This window comes from Lutra lutra, chromosome 1 (genome assembly GCF_902655055.1).
Source record: "Lutra lutra chromosome 1, mLutLut1.2, whole genome shotgun sequence".
Taxonomy (NCBI): Eukaryota; Metazoa; Chordata; class Mammalia; order Carnivora; family Mustelidae; genus Lutra; species Lutra lutra.
Window position 1 is genome coordinate 219,495,833 of NC_062278.1, and position 12,569 is coordinate 219,508,401.

At 45.3% G+C, this 12,569-nt stretch overlaps 1 protein-coding gene across 4 annotated transcripts in view; it reads right to left on the minus strand.

The window, feature by feature from the left end:
- SAFB (scaffold attachment factor B) overlaps positions 1-12,569 on the minus strand; it is a 36,787-nt gene that overhangs the window by 15,317 nt on the left and 8,901 nt on the right. For 2 of the 4 annotated variants that reach the window (XM_047708906.1, XM_047708897.1), the window contains exons 3-7: positions 6,768-6,832; positions 6,479-6,685; positions 3,508-3,570; positions 2,900-2,932; positions 832-859 (exon numbers count right to left, since the gene is read on the minus strand). In XM_047708906.1, coding sequence (XP_047564862.1) covers positions 832-859; positions 2,900-2,932; positions 3,508-3,570; positions 6,479-6,685; positions 6,768-6,832 — 396 coding nt within the window. The remainder of the gene's footprint in view (positions 1-831; positions 860-2,899; positions 2,933-3,507; positions 3,571-6,478; positions 6,686-6,767; positions 6,833-12,569) is intronic. The other 2 variants (XM_047708923.1, XM_047708915.1) reach the window with 1 other exon arrangement.

Below are 12,569 nucleotides of genomic sequence, written 5' to 3' on the forward strand. Positions count from 1 at the left end.
AACCGCTAGCTACACAGAGATTGGAAAACCCGCGGGTACACAAAGTTACACCGGTTACACTACCTGCGCTCCAACCGACTGCTACAGTAAGCCGCTACGCTACATGGAAGAGAAAAGCATCCCAGAGATTTAACCCCCAAAACCTTCTGGCTGATTCTTGACAGTCTTCATTCTGTCGTCGTTTACATAGGACTCTTCCAAATTTAGCTTCCAAAGTCCAAGGTGCTTAACTGAATGTATCACCATTCACTGAACAGCTCAATTTCCAAATTTCTTTGAATTTCTTTTAACAGAACAGTCCAACATGAAAACCAGAATCTCTTCCGTCGGTGCTCTGAGATATTTGCAGTCCAGAAAGTGAATAGCATTTGTTTGGAATTCTCATGAAGAAACGCTTTCCTCTTCTGGAATCCAGTTATGTCTCAATGTTTTAAAATGCGTCTCCCTACAGCTACCTGCACTGCCTGAATTAAAAACCACAAAGTTAAGACACTGCCCAATATCACAAGATCTGTTTTGTGGGGAGCACAACAATGAGCTCGCGAGAGGCATCATGCAAACTTTCTACATACGTTTAAGTGCCATTTAAAAAGGCATGAGATCGGTTCATCTCAATACATTCTGTGACATGAGAAGCAAGCCACCTTCACAGATCTGGTGATACGGCTGGGTTTCCAATCTCTATGATCCTGGTCTGTTCTGGGTCGTAACCCTTCAGAACAATGTCTACTAAAGTAAGGCAACTTTTTAAAATTAAAGAATTTAAATTAGAGAAGGTGGAAAGCTAGAATGGTTCAAACCCCCGCTGGTAAGTTTTTCATTTAACAGTACCTGGCTCCAAGGATGGCTCTTCAATTTCCTGCAACGAAAAACATAAATAAGATTGTGCCAGATGAATGAAACCTACAGCTTCTTTACACCAAAAACTGTAACTAAAAAGGGAATTTCTAAAACACGTACTAGGAAACTCACAGACACGACAGGTGGAGAACCTAGTCACATTCAGGACAGAGCCCACACACCACAGTGCACCTGGCCCGCCCCCGCCCAAGCCCCGCCCCACCCCACCCCCTCCGCCTGGGCTACTCTGGAGGGGCCCAGGACCTGGTGGCTGCTCCTGTTCGTGCTGCCTCGTTTCCCCAGCTCCTGGCAACGTTCTCACTTTCCATGGCAATGACCGTATCACGTGCCTGTCTGTCCCCCTAGACTGAACTCTTAAGAGCCAAGAGAACAGTGTTTTTGTCTACTTGGAGCATGTAACAGAGTGCCTGACATTTACCAGTCATGGTTTTCCCTTAATGTAGTTTAACTTCTGAAAATTTGAACGAGTGAGGGAATAGAGGCAGCACAGGCGGTTCGACCCCTGTTCTCGCTTCTCCTGGTCCTACCACATCTGCACCTGGTCACCTGAGCACTCTCGAGGATGACACACTCCTCCTCCCTTATCTCTTCCACCAGCATTCCCCCTGGGCCACCTCTAATTCCTAAACATTCCTGAACCCTTCCCAGGAGGCCCTGGCTGGCAATCCAGACCACTGCTGTTCCTTGCCTCCAACGGCACCCGGTTTTACTGTCCCTACGCTGTCTATCTGCCACCATGGAGAGCACAAGGTTCCCCTGTGGCCTATAGACTTCAGCAATGGCCCCTCATATCAACTGTCTGCTGACAGGCCCATCTACACCCCTTCTGATCCCCAGCTGAGTCCCACACATCCCCCAGCACTTAGTTCAGGGGCCATCTCCTCCCAGAAAGGTTTCTCCTAACAGCTTCAGAGGCCACCCCACTACAGAAGAGACTCTCTCTCACTATGCGGTCCTCAGCGCCCACAGCCCCTCTGCGTGAGGACCTTACCCTGGAATTCCAGCCACTACTGATGAGCACTGACTAGGTTCCAGGCACAAATGTAAACCCTTTACATACACACAGTAATCATCAGCCCTAACGGGTTGGTACTATTAGTACTGTCCTGGCACAGAGTGGCTGACAAACTGCCTCAGGACACACAGCAGAGCCACGTTCTGCACGATGGCTACGTGAGCACGAGTCTCTATGAGCCCAGGTCTCTCCCCAGCACTGCTGGTTTGTACTTCACACAGGGAGGAAGGGCCCTGTGAGGATGGCGACATTCATCTCTGCACGCACGTCTGACACACCGCAGGCACGAACACACGCCTGGGAGAGGGGGCGGGTGGTTTGCACCTTCGTGGGCGCTGGCCTGCCATTCTGAGAGCCCCGGGAAACTGTTCACTTTCTTCATACGTTCATTCTGTGTATCTTGTTTCTCAGGCAACATACCCCATTCTGGGATTTAACCCCGCAACTAAAGCCAAAGATCGTATTAGGCAGAAGAATTCTCTCCGTAACTTTCTGCAGAGAGAAACAAAATCTATCCCTATCTGTGTCTGTAAGGGTTTATGTATTTTCCACTTTTAACACAGGAGTCTTGGACCTAGAAAGACTCAAGAAAGTGACAAGACCCAGCTCCCCCTTTCCCTTCGGAGCCAACAATGGGTGGTGTCGCTTTGCAGCTGGAGAGAGACAGTGGCCCTAAAGGTGGGCTGGGTTTTCTTGAGGTCTGAGCTTCCTTGAAGCTGGGATTCTGACTTCCCTGTAACTATCCTTGCCCCTGCCTGGCGGAAGCAAATGCAGATTGCATCTGAAAGAGGGTTCTAATTAAGCAGTACAAGTGAATAAAATATGACAGCAAAATGCCCCCAGAACCAAAATCAGCAAAACAAAATCAGCAAAACCAGCAAAAATCAGCAAAAGCTGACTGTATTTTCCAATGAAAATCACACAGCTACCCAGGTTAAGTTTATTCCAATGGTTTATGTATCTAGGTAGGCTGGCAGAAAAATTAAAAAGGAAACTCAAGACCCACATTTATGTAAATCCTACCTGAAAGTTAGTCCACATCTCACTTGTTCTCATCTAAGATTTAATATTTACACAGATGATACAGTCAAGACGATAAAGTCATCAAAAGAAATCTGTGCATTTTCTATGAGACAAATTCCCAAAGGCAGAACCAGACCCCGCCCCCCCAAGATTTCACCTTCCCCAGCTGTGATGTCAGTGTTCTGGCCACCCCACCCTCCGAATCCTCATCTGGGCCCCATTATTAGTATCTCCTGGAGGGGGAGTGTCCCTCAACCCCCGCCACCATCTCCCCTTACAAGTCTTTCTGCAGAGAATGCCCCCCAGAACAGATCAGACAGGCAGCCTTTCCACCCCCCCCCCCAATCAAATCAACAAGAACTTCCCCAAACAGGCCCTCCTCTCAGCTGCAGATAAGCCACAGTGCTTGTAGGGGAAGTCAAGATGGTAAGTCCTTTGTGATAGGCCTGTTGTATCTGGGGAAAGTGGAAAGCAAAGTGTCTGAAGATGCCAAGAGGGCAAACAAACCTTGCAATGACTTTTACTTGGGAATTCCATACAATGTCTGAAGGCGTTTGCAGAAATGGGAGGCTAACCTGATTCTAAAATTCCTGAGACATACAATTTACCTGTAATATAGTGAAGTCAGATGATGAAGTATCTAAATTGTTTAAGGTTTCTTTGTCCTCTATCTGTAAAATAAACAAAAATACAGTTTGCAATGTCAATATTAGATAACACAACAGTACATCTGTAAGATGAAAAGAAAGAGCGATAAAAATCACTTAAGACAAAATTCTAAACACAACGCAGGAATCCAAACAGCATTAGAGATGGACTTCATCTCAATTTAAAGAAATAGTACCTGCAAATAGACTGGGAAGCCCACTATGGTACCACTGAGGGTTTTAAGGTACAACCAAAGAAAGAAAAACAGAGTTGTTTTTTTTTTTTAAAGATTTTATTTATTTATTTGACAGAGAGAGATCACAAGTAGACAGAAAGGCAGGCAGAGAGAGAGAGAGAGAGAGGGAAGCAGGCTCCCTGCTGAGCAGAGAGCCCGATGCGGGACTCGATCCCAGGACCCTGAGATCATGACCTGAGCCGAAGGCAGCGGCTTAACCCACTGAGCCACCCAGGCGCCCCAGAAAAACAGAGTTTAAGTTGAGCAGAAAAGAGATTAAAATGAGATAGCACATGACTCTCCCAAGTCGACGGGAACACCAGGTTTGGGGGCTGCTCTCCTGTGAACAACGACCAGAAGCAGACTATAGAACGGATTCTTGGATCTCTGGGGCCACCACCACTTCTCCAAGCCCGAATGTTTACTGCTACTGCTACTGAACCCACTGCCCCAGGATGACTCTGGCCCAGACTGAGATGGCATATCTGAGTACTGGCCTCCTAAATTTCCTAGAGTGCAGGGACAGGAACACAGGACTGCCAAGGCAGGGGGCCCACGGAGGCCCCTCTGTTGGGGAAAAATGACTGGTATGTTGACCTCCTATTCCAATACCTCCTATTCCAAGAGGTGGGCTCTGCCCCAAAAGGTGGGGGTTCCCCAAACACATAAGGGAGGTTCGTAATATTACTTTGTGAGAACCAAAATAATTTGAACTGCTTGCTATAAAGCCCCAAGGCTGCTGTATTTTAGGGAGGGGGATCATTTTGCAAATATTTTACCAACAACATGTATGGCTATTACGATTACCTGAGTAGGAAACCACCCGTGCGCCACTCCTTCCTTGCCCTGATGCGACTGTCTTCAGACCATGAGCGCTCACAAGAGCGCAGCACACATGCATTCAAGACCCCCTCTCCTTTCTCTGTCCACACGAGTGGCAGCACATTCTGTCCCCTGCCCTATTTTCACTTCCCTCTTGAGGACTGTTTAGTTTGTATGAACCTACTTAGTTCATTTACACGGTTATGTAACAGTAATAACTGTACTGCTGGAAGGAGGAATATAATCATACAGTAACAACAACACCGCTATGGTGTCACTATATACCAGGCACAGTTCTAAACCAAGGTCAGCAAACTTTTCCTATCAAGGGGCAGACAGCGAATATTTAAGATTTGGCAGGCCAGATGGTCTCTGTCGTGACTACTATTCGGGAAATCGGCTGCCACGGATGACTGCCACAAATGGGTATGGGTACGTTCCAACCGCTTACTGGCCAGTCTGAGGACTCTGGATCTAAGCTATTAATAAATGTTCATCTATTCAATCCTCCCAAAACCTATCATTTTTACAAGGGAGGTCCAGAGAGATTAAGTAATTTGCCCAAGGTCACACAGCAAATCAAGTGTCAGACCTCTACTGAATGGACTTAATTCTTAACTTACCCTACTTCCATTAATATAATTTAACCATCACTGGCAGTCATGTAGGATATTTCCAGGCTTTAATGAGTAAAAGTATGAATTTTCTAATCAGAGGAGGAAAAAACAGCCGTTAGCAAGAGCAGCTAATAAGGAAGGGTATGCCCTTCCTATAACTGCGCGAAGCGTTTCAGGTACTTTCTAGGACACCAGCGAATGAAACTTACACCAAAGTATAATTATACACCCTATTTGTATCAAAATGAGAGCCACTTCTCAAAATAAAACTCCCCATTCAAAGATGACAGTCCGCTAATTCTCAGGATACTCAGAATCCCTTCCAGGAGGATATGCGAAAATATTCTAAGGCATGGCAGAAGCGGATCCACTAGCAGAGAACAGGGCTTCCATCCCCTGGGGTGCATGGGACACTCACCACAAGAGACTGGAGCCACGAAGAAAACAAGGTACCTCCCAGCAACCAACACATACGGATTTCTACCAAGATGCCCAAGAGCTTCTAATTTTCACAGCCTTTTCAGTCCACCTGACACGCACGCTTCCTCACGGAAAGTAATCTAATAAATTATTTGCACCAAGTCCACACGATGTAGGAGTTAAGCACACAGACTCTGGAATTAGCCTGGTCTTAATTCTTATTCTCTTCTGAGATATGTGCTGCCTGGACATCATTCTTTACCTCTTTACTCCCTGATTTCCTCAAGTGGAAAATCGGCAAAATATCATCTACATATGTCCTATTCTTGTTAAAAGTATTAAAGGACAGCTGCCTAATGCCTGGCAAACAGAACTCAATAAATACTACCTTTATAACTGTAGTATAATTAGATTTGTTTCTAAAATGAAAAAAAAAAAAAATGAATGCTTTAAAGACCACGTCAAAGCTTACTTTATGAAAGACTGACTAGGAGGAAGGCACAGATTGGTTCTTTATCAGGAAAAGGTCAACTTTCAACCTCTTTCACTACTTTCAAGGCATGCGAACCATGCCACCACAGACCAAGCTCCTCTAACAGGAAGGTCTCTGACAGCGCCCCGAAATGCTTCGTGACGACACAGCCCTGGCCAGTTCACCTCGGTGAGCTGAGACACTTCTCAACAAAGTGTTTTCAGAATGGTCTGGATTCTACGCATGAACAGATTAAGCACCGTCACACGGAACCAGCACCGAGAGAGCTCAATTCCAAACATAAACCTTATCATCTCTCACGACATTCACGGCGCATCCTAGAGAGACACTGCCGAGTTACCTACAGCGTGTTCTTGAAGCTGCTCAGGAAGCTCTTTCATTTCTCCCTCGACCAGCTCTCTGCTCTCGGACAGGGACTCTGGGAGGTTATCCGCATCGTCGTCTTCGACACAGTCGGCGACGCTCCCGTTATCGATTTCTGCCTCATCCAATACACTGATATCCATCATGTCGATGTCCTGCAAGTTCTCCAAACTAGTTTCAACATCCTCCTGCAACAAAACAGGACCCAACCGTCACGTGACTGCCAGAGGTCCGTCCACCAAGCTGATTCACTGACAAGGCTGCACATACCTGTCCATCCCCAGAGTTCTCCTCCAGCCCGTTGTCCTCCACGCCCTCTTCTTCTGGTTTACGCCCTGAAGAGAGAACAGTTTACAGAACCAGATCAATGACCTGTATCTTCCAGAAGCAGTAACTTTTACAGGCCCTAAGCATCACGGAAGCAGACACCAAAACCTGTAGTACTTCCCAATTTCGGAACGGTAATTCTGGAAGCGTTAAGTCCGCTCGAAGCCCAAGCACGGGAGGTTCTATTCTCAAGTGGGGGGAGCGAGTCTAAGGAGCTGGAAATGAGAGCTTAGGGTCAAGGTAGATCAGACCTGTTTGAAGGCCTGGCCTTCGTGTCAAGTAGCTTTGCTTGTGGGGAAAAAAAAGTATTTCATACAGTGTATTGTTTTTTAGTTAAGAAACATGGGGCATATTTTCCAACAGAAACGGATACAAAACAAAATATAAACAAACAGTAAGAAAAGCCACTCATAATTTTACCACCTAGAGTTAGCCCCCATGTTATCCTGACACACACAGACATCCTCCTCTATTTACGTATATACATGCACTACGCTTACAAAAATGACACTGTTCCATCATTCTGTGACCTTCCCAACTACGTTATGAATCTACTTCCATATTTTTCACGGCATTATACAGAGAGAGTGCTGTTGATCTAATTATTACATATGCATGGAAACGCAAGAAAATGCTTATAAAGATGAACATCCTGGCAATTCTTTTTGTACATAAGCAATTACCATTTTAGAGCATATTTCTAGAAATGGCATTCCTAAGACAAAGGGTATGTATATTTTTAAGGCTTTTAGTAAAAACAAAGAACCCGCATGCTATCAAGATGCCCCAGAGGAAGGCTGCTCCAATTCGTACAGTTCCATCAACGATGAATCGAAGCCCTGATTTTTTGGAATCTCTTTTAAAACCAGCTCGGGGCACCTGGGTGGCTCAGTGGGTTAAGCCTCTGCCTTCGGCTCAGGTCATGATCTCAGGATCCTGGGATGGAGTCCCGCATCAGGCTCCCTGCTCAGCAGGGAGCCTGCTTCCCCCTCACCCTCTGCTGCTCCCCCCACTTGTGCTCTCTCTCCTTCTCTCACTCTCTGTCAAATAATAAATTCTTTAAAATAAATAAATAAATAAAACAAGCTCTTGGGGCGCCTGGGTGGCTCAGTGGGTTAAAGCCTCTGCCTTCGGCTCAGGTCATGATCCCAGGGTCCTGGGATTGAGCCCCGCATTGGGTTCTCTGCTCAGCAGGGAGCCTGCTTCCTCCTCTCTCTCTGCCTGCCTCTCTGACTACTTGTGTTCTCGGTCTGTCAAATAAATAAAATCTTAAAAAAAAAAAAAAAAAAAAAAGCAGCTCTTATTTCTTACCCCTGCCAATGTTCTAGACAAAAAAGGAAAACTTTTATACCTGAATATATCCTTAGGTTGAGTATTTTTTTGGTTGCTTTTTTTTTTTTTTTTTTTTTTTGTTCAGGAGGCTGGACTCATTTTCTGGCTCACATTTCAATTTTTAGACAAATTTGACTTGACTGCTTTGAAAAATGAGGAAATCATTTCCCCTTAACTTCTGTCACTCAACCTTTTAGTACTTCTTATGAATAGATTTATTTTAGGACACTCACAATCTGTTCTGAAGATGACAGTTCACCGTGGGCAGGCACATGGGCACATTCCTCTAAATAGCTTTTATGTGGCCATTTGCCTTTATTTTTTTGTATAAATTATAAGGATGAATAAAAAAAGAAATAGGAAAATGTAAAACATAATAGAAATGCCAGGGCTGAAGAGAAAATGGAGATCACTAGCCATGATAATACTGAAAGATTAGGGGAAAAGTGAAGTTTTGGGTCTAAGAACAGGCTTGCTACAGTTAAACTTACTCTCTGCACCACGAGGAATAAAATCCCATGTATGACATACGAGAGGGTCTCCAAAGCAGAGTGTTGCGCGGTCAGGTGATGTGCTCTGGAGCAACTGCTCCTTATCAAGGGCAGTGCTCAACTTCTTTTGTGACTTAGTCACAAAACGAAAAAACTCACTTCCCTCAACACCTTTTCCCCAACATGAGCATCAACTTCTTAAGAGCATTAAGGGTTTTTTGAGGAATGTAAAGGAAATAGACACTACCTTGCTTATACTCAAGAATTAAGCTTTTAAGTGTATGAAATGTGTAATAGGGCAAAAAAAGGGGGGGTAAAAACCCAAACCTAATCATTTATACCATAATTGAAATATTTTAAATTTTATAAATAAATAAATAACCCTCTCATGGATAAGAGCTTCCTTATTACATGTGTTACCTCGGTTTTCTCTATTCTTTTTTTTAAGAGTTTATTTAGTTATTTGACACAGAGAGCAAGCACAAGCAAGGACAGGGGCACAGGGGAAGCAGGCTCTCTGCTGTGCAGGGACTTAGACTAGGGGCTTGATCTGGGATCCTGACCTGAGCCAAAGGCAGATGCCCAACCGACTAAGCCACCCAGGCACCCCTGATTTTTCCATATTCTAATTTCATTCAGGAATATCTTTCAGGAAATCTGAAAGGTTTGTCAGGAATACATTATTTAAAAACACAGATCATGACACTAATAGCAGAATTCAATATATTATGTAAAAACAGCCTTAGTGACTGGCTGGGAATACCATTGCCATTTTGTAGTATCTATGACAAAACATGCCTCGAGCTTTTTAAAAAATGTCTGGAACTCAACCCAATGATCTTTATGTAAAGATATCAGGAAGTTGCACCAGCAGCATTTCCACAGACTTATATTTGATAAAGCTGAAGTCATTCTAAAATATATATATTGGTTTTTATCCAGTTCTATCCTAGTTACTGGAAAAATCTAAGTAGGTCACCACAAATTTGCAATCCTCTCTCTCTCCCTTTCACAAGAGAGGCAGCAGGTTTCTAACAAGCAAAATCAGTTTTCCACTTTCACAACCACCTTTGCCCCAGAGAGTAGCACAGATATGCTGCAGCCCAAACCCCCTGGGGTGGGGTGGGGGAGCCCTCTCAAGTAAGAAAGGACCACAAGGGAATGCGTGCTCTTAAGAACATTTAGTCTTGGGGCACCTGGGTGGCTCAGTCATTAAGCATCCGCCTTCAGCTCAGGTCACGATCCCAGCATCCTGGGATGGAGCCCCCATCGGGCTCCCTGTTTCTCCCACTCCAGTTCCCCTGTGCTGTTCCCTCTCTTGCCACCTCTATCAAATAAATATATAAAGTCTTTAAAAACAAAAACGGGGTGCCTGGGTGGCTCAGTGGGTTAAAGCCTCTGCCTTTGGCTCAGGTCGTGATCCCAGGGTCCTGGGATCAAGCCCCACATTGGGCTTTCTGCTCGCTGGGGAGCGTGCTTCCTCCTTTCTCTGCCTGCCTCTCCGTAGATGGAGATCTGTCAAATAAATAAAATCTTTAAAAACAAACAAACAAACAAACAAACAAACATAGTCTTGAGTACATACAGAAGAAAGCATAACCCTGGCTGGAAAGCTGATCAAGAAGCACTATTTGAGAAAAGGCACCCTACTTTCTAGAAAGAAGAAAGAATGTGCTTAAGCCAATGCAGAACTGATGAGAATGGAAACCAGAGCTCTCTGGAACAAAGCCGAGTGCTTGCTTCAGCACCAAGGGATAAGGTGCCCCTCAGATCCTTCCTCCGGAGTAAGCGTCATCCTCATTCGCAACCTCCAAACTGGAAGGCACGGCTCTACCCACCCTGCTCTGGCTTCCCTCACCTGGCCCCAGCCTCCCTGCCTGGGACCCCAGCTCCTCTTGCCCTGCAGAGCTTCTGCCTCAGGGATCATGTCCGAACTCACCGGTGGGACTGCCTCCCCCGACTTCTGCCGGATTCCCCCACAGCACCCCGAGTGGGCAGGTCATTACTTTTAAAACATATTTGATCATAAATACACTGACGTACCTATATCCTCATTTCACCGTGAGTTTTACTTCAATGGAAGAGTCGTGCTCCTAAGTACCTTCCCGCATAGCGTGCGGACCCTCCTGCGTGTCTGACATCACGCCGAGCGCGTTCCTCCGTTTGTGGCCCCGTGCAAAGAGGCTTCAATTCAGCACGTGCAACAGCTGCCCACCTCTCACCCCCTTGCCAGCATGGGACACTGCGAGCAGTGTAAGTTTTTACGAGTGTGAGAGACAAAATGATAATTCTGCTTTTATGCGCCTTCCTTCAATCCCTCCCGAGAGAACGATTGTGTCCACAGGCCACGTTTTTTCCTCTGATCTGTGAGCTGCTTATTCACAGTCTCTACTTCGCCGACCGGACCGCATGTTTGCCTTACTGAAGTGTGAGAATACTCGACGTTTCCTGGATATTTGTATTCCTCAACCTGCTTCTAAGTCTGTTGCACCCGGATTATTTATAATGTCTTTTGCTGAGAGAATTAAACCTTTCATGCAGCTGAGTTTATTTGCCTTTTTGTTTTACTTTTAGTGTCCTTTCAGGTCTCCCTCACCACAGAGACTATAAAAGTACTATCCTAGCCAGAATGTCTATTTTCCACAGAAGGAGGAAGAACAGGTCCTTCCCCACCGTCAGATAGAGCCAACTGCTCCAGCATCATCTACTGAAAAACCCTTAGAACCACCTTTTATTTATTTATTTGAGAGACAGAGATCACAAGTAGGCAAAGAGGCAGACTGAGAGAGAAGGGGAACCAGGCTCCCCACTGAGCAGAGCGCCTGATGCGGGGCTTGATCGGAGGACCCGGATATCATGACCTGAGCCGAAGGCAGACGCTTAACCCACTGAGTCACCCAGGCGTCCCTAGAGCCACCTTTAAAAAAATATATATATTTTAGGGGCGCCTAGGTGGCTCAGTCGTTAAGCGTCTGCCTTCAGCACAGGTCACGATCCCAGGATTCTGAGATCGAGTCCCGCATCAGGCTCCCTGCTCAGTGGGAAGCCTGCTTCTCCCTCTCCCACTCCGGCTTACTTCTGTTCCCTCTCTTGCTATCTGTCAAATAAATAAAAAATCTTAAAAACCATATATATATTTTAAGTAGGCTCCATACCCAATGTGGGGCTTGAACCCGTGACCCTGAGATGAAGAGCTGCTCGTGTTAATGACTGAGCCAGCCAGGAAACCCCAATGCCACCTTTAAGATGAACAAATCTTCAAACTTCCCACTCTTTTGATAACCTACTAGTAAAATGAGAGCAACTCTATGTCACTGATTATTCAGAATTTCAGTTGTTATGTACTTTCTTTTAAGATCAGCTTGGGGCTGATCAACAACTTTCTAGCAAGATCATCACACCTAGGAAAACCTCAAAATTAGTCATGTCACAGGTCTTAAATATTTCCTTTTACTTTTATTTTGCCATTTAAGAACACTAAACATGTTTTTTTAATATCCATCCTGCTTCAGTCTCAAGTATGACTGCCACCTCCAAAATCCAAGAGAATCAATTAGTAAACAATTTTAACTAGCTAGCAAGCTCAGTTGGTACACAGCTCATATTAGCCAGAGCTTTATTTTTTCATGTTTCTGAAGCTGTCACTGGCTAATTCAATTGCTTCACCAGGATTTAATTTCATGAGGCTTATTCAGTCCAACAGACCTTACACACCCGGCACTGGCCTACAAGGTACCACTCTCCACAAAAAAGGACAGGGGAGCCTAGAAGAAATGGCTGATTCCCAAGGTGCAGCAGGAAGTACAAGAGATTGGAATGCCCCGTTCTGCCAGAACGTAAGGAGGTGCTCAAACACGGACAGGGATACGTCAAAAAGACACACAAGTCAGCCTGAAAGGCTCTCACTGGAATAAGAACATTA